Source organism: Phaenicophaeus curvirostris, chromosome 23, assembly GCF_032191515.1.
Source record: "Phaenicophaeus curvirostris isolate KB17595 chromosome 23, BPBGC_Pcur_1.0, whole genome shotgun sequence".
In the NCBI taxonomy this organism is placed as follows: Eukaryota; Metazoa; Chordata; class Aves; order Cuculiformes; family Cuculidae; genus Phaenicophaeus; species Phaenicophaeus curvirostris.
In genome coordinates, this window is record NC_091414.1 from 6,981,141 (window position 1) to 6,990,625 (window position 9,485).

Genomic DNA, 9,485 nt, shown 5'->3' on the forward strand with positions numbered 1-9,485 from the left:
TCTCATGCTGAAGCTTTATTTTATCAGATATATCTTTATATTAAAATAAAATATGCTCTATTCTTGATTTTCTCTGCTTTAAGTGTACTCTACCCTGCAATTCTGGCTCCATTTCCAGATGTACGTTTTTCATAGAATCACAGAATGGCTGGTTGGAAGGGACCTCAAAGCCCATCCAGTTCCACCTCCCCGGCACAGGCAGGGACACTTCCCACTGGATCTGGTTGCTCAGAGCTCCATCCAGCCCGGCCTTGAACCCCTCCAGGGATGGGGCAGCCACCACTGCTCTGGGCAACCTGGGCCAGGGCCTCCCCACCCTCATTGTGAAGAATTTCTTCCTAATGTTTAATTTAAATCTTCCCCCGTCCAATTTAAAGCCATTTAAAATCAGGGATTGCCCTGACCCAGGTGTAGGACCTGGCACTTGGCCTTGCTGAACCTCATGAGGTTCACACGGACCCACTTCTCCAGCCTGTCCTGGTCCCTCTCGATGATGCCCTGTCCTTCTGGTGTGTCAACTGCATCTCTCAGCTTGGTGTCATCTGCAAAGTTGCTGAGGGTGAAGGTGCCCTCGATCTCACTGTCTGAATCACCAATGAAAATTTTAAACAGCACCAGCTCTGGCCTCCTGTGCCCCCTCACTTCATCCCCATTCAGTAAGTGGAGCTCATGTCAGTCTCTGTGCTCTCACATGCCATCATAGTCAGAGTTATTTGATGAAAACAGCAATAATTTCCCCTGAGCATAGGTTTTTTGACCTCATTATGCGTTTTCCCTGCATTCAGCATGCATTTTGTAAGAAAACAGGGGTGGGATTCACACTTGCTGCCTCTGAGTGAATGTTAAAGCCCCTTGTCATTGCTTGCAGGAGCACAATCATAACTCGCCTCGCTTCCATGCGATGCTGTGAGCAGAAGCTCAGGTAAAAGCACTTTTCCACACTCTAGCTCACTGCTTTTTCTCTTATTTCTCTTTCCCCATGCACGTGCTACGCTTTGCATGGGACCTCACACTGCTTCACTGCAATTGCCATCATCTCGCATCTGCTCATGACAACAGTGCAATAAAACGCTAAACTGCTCCGTGTAAACAAATAAAAACACACTCCCTTCCTAGGAAGCCTTTAAAAACATCTCCAGAAAGTCAAGTGCAGGAGGACTTTGTTGGCTTTTCTAACCTGCTCGATCTCTGAGGATTATTCCACTCTCAAGATTTACTTGAGATGCATGAAGCCAGGAGCTGCCCCTTGGAGTCGGAGTGGGAACACTGGGGGATGTGGAGCACTTGGAAGCCGCTCTCCATCAATCCCTGTGGTGGGCAGGACCCACCGCTTCCCAGTTCCCCACCTCTGCACGGCCACACGATGGGCCAGACGAAGCCGCTTTGCCTCTCTCCTCCCACGTCCTGGGAGCTGACTTATGCATTTCACTTTCTTCGCACCCTAAAATAATGCTGACCATGCCATCATCAACGCTGAAGAAGCAAAATCAGATGGCGCCTGGGCAGGTTTATTGCGAATAATTTTAATTTTTCAACCCAGCAAAAGAGTGTAAAATCATTTAATGACATCAAAACCATCAGCAAAGAGGGAGAGAGAAAGCAGGGACTTGCTGTATTTTCTTGAATTAACAATTCGACTTGAAATTTAACTTGAATTCCAGCTAGTTCGCGCTAAATTCCAGCTTATTTCCCCAGCTTTCCTGTGCAGACCAAGGCAGACGGTGCAGCCGCAGCCGCTGCGCTGCCCCCAAGGGGGCTCCCACGCGTGTTTTGGGGCTGGGCACGGGGTGATGCAGGGCTCTGCCCCCCAGCAAAGCGCTGCCCCCCTTCTTCTCCCCCTTGCTCCATGCTGCATCCACATCCTGCACTGTTCCCATCACTCTGCCACGGGTGGGGGGGGCTCGCACCAGATCCCACGCATGTTTTGGGGCTGAGAGGAGATGATGTGGAGCTGTGCTCTCAGGGTCCACCTCCAGAGCTCTTTCCTCTCCTCCCACACAGCATCCACATCCCGCACCATCCCCATCTCAGAGTGGGGGCCGTGGGATGGGACCCCACGCATGTTTTGGGGCTGAGTGCGGGGTGATGCGGAGCTGTGCCCACGGGGTCCACCCCCAAAGCTCTTTCCTCTCTTCCCACGCTGCATCCAAGTCCCGCACCGACCTCATCCCAGTGGTACAGGATCCCACGCGTGTTTTGGGGCTGAGCCCGGGGTGATGCGGGGCTGTGCCCAGGGGGTTCGCCTCCCAAAGCTCTTTCCTCTCTTCCCACGCTGCATCCACATCCCGCACCGCCCGCATCTTGGAGTGGGAGCGGTGGGACGGGACCCAACGCGTGTTTTGGGGCTGAGCGGAGATCATGCGGGGCTGTGCCTGCAGGGTCTACCCCCAGAGCTCTTTTATCTCTTCCCACGCAGCATCCACGTCCCGCACTGACCCTATCCCAGCGGGATAGGACCCCACGCGTGTTTCAGGGCTCAGCAGAGATGATGTAGAGCTGTGCCCGCGGGGTCCACCCCCAGAGCTCCTTCCTCTCCTCCCACGCTGCAACCACGTCCCGCACCATCCCCTTCTCCCACTGCATCCCCATCCCACACCGTTCCCACCGCGGGAGGACGAGCCCCCACGCGTGTTTCGGGGCTGAGCCGGGGCAATGTGAGACTTTGTCCATGGGGTCCGCTCCCCAAAGCTCTGTCCCCTCTTCCTCCCTTCCCCACGCAGCATCCACGCCCCGCACCGACCCCATCCCGTGGGGGACGGGACCCCACGCGTGTTTTGGGGCTGAGCACCGCGTGATGTAGAGCTGTGCCCGCGGGGTCCACCCCCAAAACTCCTTCCTCTCCTCCCCACACTGCACCCACGTCCCGCACCGACCCCATCCCGAGGGCACAGGACCCCACGCGTGTTTCGGGGCTGAGCACGGGGCGATGCGGGGCTGTGCTCAGGGGTTTCGCCTCCCAAAGCTCTTTCCTCTCTTCCCACCCAGCATCCACGTCCCGCACCGTCCCCACCTCGGCGCGGGGGCGGTGGGACGGGCCCCCACGCGTGTTTCGGGGCTGAGCACGGGGCGATGCGGGGTCCTGCCCGCGGTCTCCGCCCCCCCCCGCCCCGAGCGCTACCCCCGCTCCTCCGCGTCCCCCCGGGCGCTGCACGCGTTGGGGCGGAGCGGGGCGGGACGCGGGGCTATAAAGCACCTGCCAGCGCCCGGCGCCTCCAGAGGCATCGCGGCGGCTCCGGCTGAGGCAGCGGGAGAGCCCGGAGAGCGAGAGAAAAAAAAAATTAAGAAAACACGAGGGAAAACAAACCCCACAGCCTCCCACTCTCTGCAGCCACCATGCCCAGACGCCCCACTGCTACCCTGCTGCTAGCGCTCGCCCTCTTCGCCCTCCTGGACCACGGTGAGTCCCCGGGATGCACGGGGTCCGAGCGCCGGGATGCAGGGGGTCCGAGCCCCCCAAGGGTTCCTGCTGTGGCTGGGGGATACCATCTGCACCCCCTCTGCTGCAGGAGTGGGGGTGCATGTAGTGCTGGCGAGCACCCGGGGTCTGCGGGATGGGGGGCATCACACGGTGACTCCGTGTCCTGCTCTGAGGGCAGGGTCTGCAGCATCTGGGGTTCTGCAAGTCCTTTATGAGCCCGCAGCGGCATCGGCTGCACCTCCCGTGATGCTTCCTGCATACTGGAATTGCTGCGTTGCTTGCTGGAGGTGCAGCCGCACCAGCAAGGCTGCACCTTCTGTAACGCTCCCTGCATATTGGAGTGGCTGTATTCCTTACTGGAGGAACAGTTGTGGAGTTGATGCACCGATGGGCATGCCAGCGCTCTGCACCGAGGCTGCAGCTCATCCTTTCCTCCTTCTGCAGGTATGGGCCATCCTCCACCAGAGTCCCACCTGGCCGCAGCCAGCGCTGCGCACCTGAGGACCAAGCGATGTTCCTGCAACAGCTGGCTGGATAAGGAATGCATTTACTTCTGTCACCTGGATATCATCTGGGTCAACACTCCTGGGTGAGCATGAAGAAGGCTTTTTAGGGGGGTGGCTCTGTTGATGAGTAAGTGACTGCTTTCTGATCAAGGATGGGGTTAGGGAAGAGGAAAGTGAGGAAGGGTTTCAGTGCTGTGAGGCTCTTGCAGCACCTGCTCTGCAGAGCATTGCAAGTCCAGTCCTTTCCAACATCTGGATGGGGATGAGGTGTGCTTCTGCTCTGGAGTTTCAGTAGGAAAATGAGAGTAGGGGATACAGGGAGCAATACTGGGGAGTAGGGTGAAAGCCAAGGGTGATGCTTCCTCATGGGCTCATCTTTTCCAGAGTTTATATCCCTCTGCAAGCCAAAAGCAGCACCAAGATGTTGTAGCAAGTCAGAAAGTTACTCTACCTGCTTCAAACTGTAGTTCTGACTGCTGACTGCTAATGAGACGGCTGTGGGCTGGCACTAAAGTCCTGTGGCTGCCAAGTCCTGCCCTCAAGAATGCTAAACCAGCTTTTCCGAGCAGTTTCAGACCAATGGCCATCCCACTGTAGCAAAACACATGTGCTCAGGTGTGGTTATAATCACGCTTGCTAACGTGCAATTACAACTCGCTGCTTGCTTGGAGAATAGTTGCAGTCCCTGCCAATCCTAAACCCTCTGGGAGAGTAGATTGCGATCAAAGACGGAGCCAGAACGTGCTAACAGCTCTGAAAGAATTCTGTGATCAGAAGGACCTGTTATGGCCCCAAGACATCTTGATTTGTACTCCGTCCTGTGTGTTAAAACCCACGTGGGGGAGCGAAAGCGCTGGCATCTCCGGGCTTGAGAAATGCTCTGCTGGTGGAGTGGGGCAGCCACGCTCCTCGTGTGCTCTGGCACCCAGGGGAGCTGCCAGCGCACCCAGCCAGTGCTGGCGACCCTTGCACGGGTGCCTGGGCTGCTGCGAGGAGAGAAAATTCCACTTGCAACCCAGCACACACTGGCACGGCAATCCCCTGGGAGGGGTAGGGTGGAGAAAGCAGTAGGTGGGAGAGGAGCTGGGGTTTAAAGGCTTAGACATATCGGTGACCTTTTCACCTTATGTCTATAGATGAGTCTTTTATTATCCTGGCACTGGCTTGGCTGCCTCCCAGGGCTGTGTTATAAAGTTGTTGGCTAATAAAAAGTTGGTTGCATAGCTGATTTCTTTTGTTTTTCACAGACACACCGCTCCCTATGGCTTGGGAAGCCCGCCAAGGCGGCGCAGGAGATCACTCAGCCGCTGCGAGTGCTCGCACTCCAGGGACAACATCTGTGCCACCTTCTGCCAGGCAAAGCCTGGGTAAGTCAAGGGGGTCTTGGGGTTTCCTTGGGGGCCGCTTGGTCGGGGTGCAAGCAGGCAGGCGAAGCTTAGGAGCTGGAGGAACTCTACAGCCTCCCTGCGGATGGCTGCGTAGCTCTCTGCAAACAGCTGGAACTTGTCTAGTGGCTTTCGTACCCCTCCCAGGAGGCCCTGGCAAAGTGTCACTAGGGTGGTTTTGTTGTACAATAGTCTCTTTGCTAGCTGATATGAAGCAATATTACCTCCATCCCTGCTGCCACCAGGAGGCTGAGGAAGTTCTCTGTGCACTGGTGGGAAGGGAGGAGCTGGAAGAACGTTGGGAGAGGGAGAAGTGGAGAGGGTGAAGGTTGGAGACATCAGTGTCTCCTGCATGGCTCAGGTGGGAGAGGCTGCAGGAGAGCAGGACTGCTGGGAGCTGGAAATCAAATATCTTCTGTAGCCAGCTCTTTCTACAGTGCACGTTGCACTATGGGTTGTCTTGCTTTGCTCCCCACAGTGTGAGCATTTCTCCAAAGTCATTGCAGAGATCTGTCATTAAGGCAAGGCAATAGTTAACATCCCCATTAAATATGGCTATGAATAGAGTGAGGTCTGACAAAAGAGGATAGCAGTAAAAGTGAGCTATGAATAGCTTTCAAATAGCTGCAATTAACCCTTCAAAACCATGCATTCAACTGTCTCAGCCTGTCACTGGTGATGTTAGAGCAGCGCTGTTAGGCTCTGTGCACAGTCACTGATGGAGCAGCACCCCCAGCTCTTCCATGGCATGGGTGGATGTGAGTGATTCACACATCTCTTGCTAACTAGGTACCTGCGGAGTCTGAAGCTCCCAGTGAGCACCGGAGCATCAGTGAAGTCTCTGCAGAGCGGTGATATGAAGCCTTCTCATAATGGCCTGCTGAGAGCTCTCAGGTAAGCATACCACCTAACTTCCCCTTAACATCCTTCATGAGCACTTCAAAATCTATGGTTGTGCCCCTAGACTGCTGGCTCCTCTTTGATTTGACCTGACTTCCTTCTCTTGTCCCCCTTTAAATGAGTAGACTTGACTATTTCTGCTCTCTGTGGAACTGAAGGCCAACAGTGAGGGGACCTGGCATGCTTGTGTCCTTCCAAAACTAGAGGAATGTTACATAAAATGTAGTTCTTGACTGGGGTGGGAAGTCCCTGTGATATGGGACAGGGTGATGCACAAGAAGTGGGAGAGGGATGGTATCATGTAGGAGAATGGTCAAAATTTGCTGTTCAATCATTCAAAGGAAAAAGCTTTTCTCCCATCACATCAGTGAGATGTGGAACTCTGTGTTGGAGACACTGTGGACTCCAGGAGTGTCAATCAGATCACAGAATCATAGAATAACCAGGTTGGAAGAGACCCACCGGATCATCGAGTCCAACCATTCCTATCAAACACTAAACCATGCCCCTTAGCACCTCGTCCAAGGATTGATTTGTTCGTGGCAGTTAAATCAGATGCAGTGGGACCACTTTCTAAAAGGTGGATCTGGGGAAGCATCTTTTGGGCCATGCCTGCAGGACTCCTTAAATTGATTCTCTGTCAAAAGCCACTGGTGGAAAAGGGATTTGGGGCTAGCGGGATCTCTGCTGTGGATAATACACCTGCAGCTAGGAATTCCCTCTCTTCCTTCCCTCAAAATAAATCTTGGCGAGGGTTAGATAAACACCTGCTGCTGAGTCGTAGGAATATGGACTGAAGAATGAACATCCTGTCGCTTCTGTTTACAGGGATCTTGCTGCCTCCAGCCTGCGGTTCAGCAAGCACCAGCACCGTTCTCAGAGGAATGCACAGCCAACAGTTTTGCCTTGGAAGAAAAACATCTGGAAGAAGAAGAGATAAGAAGCAGGTGCATACCAAGTTCACCAGAAGAATTTGGAGGCCTGTGGGTGCCACTAACTCCGCTGTCGGTAGTTAGAGCTGAAGGAAAGGCCATGAGTGGAAGGGGGAAGAAGTGGAAGTCTCCATGCTCCTGTTGTGTGAACCAGTACTGCATGCATTCCAGAGACTGTTGTAAAGGGAAACCCATCTCTCTATACAGTCATAGATGTGTCATGGAGCTGAATTGTGCCTTTTTGGATGAGGCAAGAGTCTTGCTGGTAGAGTACTAGCTTAACTCTGCACTGGAGTCCGAGGCAGAGGGCGAGCCTGTGCTGGGCGGTTGAATCGCGTACAAATGAGGTTGCTCAGTACAGTTCTGGACCTGGCAGCACTGAGCCCATATCCCTGGCCTGGTCTGCTCTGCCTTTGAGCCACGTTTGAGCACGGTTCCAGCTTGGCCCTGTTCAAAGGTGGTTTGGCTGGGCATGCATACGGGGTTAAACTGCCTCCAGCGTGGCTGCCTGAGCCCACCTTTGCACTTTTTCTCTTGTCAGACAGTGTGATGTACGTATGAATGGACTCTAATTTTAAAACAGCTCCCAGTTTTTATTAAATATATATACATATACATCATCTAGATGCTGGAAAGCCAACTGAGTAGTCAGTGGCATTCTTTGGCTGAGAAAGGGCCGTCCTTAAGTGGCTCTTGTTTTGGTGGAGGATAGCTTGCTTAAGCCAGAGCTTGCATCAAATCCAAACACGACCCTGCCACCAGGCACAACACCAGCAGTGCTGGGGAGGCTGATGTGGAGCTGTAATCCTGCAGGAGCCCTGTGCATGCAGCCCCACTTAGTCTGGAGGAGGGAGCCCCACTGAGTCTGAGCTGCAAATCCAGATGTGTTCAGTGCTGTGAATCTGTCTTATCTCCTTGGATGTAGTCTTAGCGGGGTAGAGTAATTCCAGCTCTTAACCTAATGTCCCAGCTTTCTTTCAGCTCTGCCTGAAAGGAGAGGTTAGGGGCAAAGAAAACGGGTGGTGGGAAAATAGCACGCAAAGGCTCGCTTGCTGCTTCGCTTAGATCAGGTCTCCAAACTGGACTCTGTAATTCCACAAATGACCAGTATATGGATAGCGTGTTGCTATGGGAAGTGTAATCTGCATGGAGAATGTAATAGGCAAGGGGCAGCCAGGTGGGATTGGTGTAGAGAACAGGCTTGCTAAGAAGAGAGCACAGCACTGTCTGCACAGCTTTAGAGGAAAGGCTTGAATTTAATCCTGGCTGCTTCCCCGGCTACGGAGCAGCACAGAGCTGAGGAGGAAGAGTTTGGATAAAACACTGAGCCCAGAAAACACTCTTGTAGGCAAATGCAATCTCACGGCTCTGGAGCTGTATCACAAATGCACTTTGGTTTGCCTGGGCAGATTAGCTTCTCATATACATCGTGGCTTGCAGCTGTCGCCTGCTTAGTGCAGATAAATAATTGCTCTCTTGGAACCCCTGTTGGGTCCCCCATGCTGCCCAAGCCAGTAATACCTGCAAGCATTTAAAAATCTGCTTGAAGTTGATGATGGACCAAAATCTGTGGCTGTTGCAAGTGTAGTCCCATTGGACACAGAAAATATTTCCTTGATTTTGCCTTAAGCCCTAGAGGGGGGGAAAATGAGACCAACTGATTGTATCGTAAATGAAACCGTAGACTTAATCATTTGGTCCCCAAAGCTGCATAGAATCCTTGCTATATTTGACCTTCTGAAGGTTTGGGTCATTCTAAAAGAAAAATCCTTAAAGGGTTTGTTCCAGAGGAACCTTTGCACATGGTTTAATGTGAGCAGAGTAATTTAAAATAGAACTACTGCTGTAATGTACTATGTATATCTCCTTGAGTGTGTAATGTCTCATCTTTAAGTGACTTGTTGCACACGTACCAAATGTAGCATCCTTAAATCTGTATATTTATTTAAATCTATTGATTATTTTTAGACGGTAATTTGCAAAATTTAATTTGTAATAAATAATGACAAAAGTCAATATTGTTTTTCTTGCTTGTTTGATGGCTGGGTGGTGGTGGATGAGATGAAAGAAATGCAGATGGCCAAGAGCACTGTGAAAGGGAGTGGGACAGCAGAGCTGGGTGGGAATGGGGAGGCTGTGTTGGCTGGTAAATGGTTCTGAGCAAGTTTCAGCTCACAGTGAATACATTGAGCCGACTTAAACGTTCCTTAACTTGAAACAAACGTCTTGATCCTTTCTAGATTTCTATGGGAACACAGATGTGAAATTACCCTCATCTTGTTATGCTTAGGCCTGGGCATACTGAGAGCAGCTTGAAACCTTGTGCCAAGGGTTCCTGTTAATC

General features: G+C 52.5%; 1 protein-coding gene across 1 annotated transcript; it reads left to right on the top strand.

Annotated features, from left to right (window-relative positions):
- Positions 1 to 3,249: 3,249 nt before the first annotated feature.
- EDN2 (endothelin 2) lies at positions 3,250 to 9,110 on the top strand. The gene is made up of 5 exons (XM_069875305.1): positions 3,250 to 3,397; positions 3,863 to 4,007; positions 5,172 to 5,291; positions 6,099 to 6,203; positions 7,038 to 9,110. The coding sequence occupies exons 1-5, from the start codon at positions 3,334 to 3,336 to the stop codon at positions 7,147 to 7,149; spliced, it is 546 nt and encodes a 181-aa protein (XP_069731406.1). The 5' UTR covers positions 3,250 to 3,333; the 3' UTR covers positions 7,150 to 9,110.
- Positions 9,111 to 9,485: the final 375 nt, after the last annotated feature.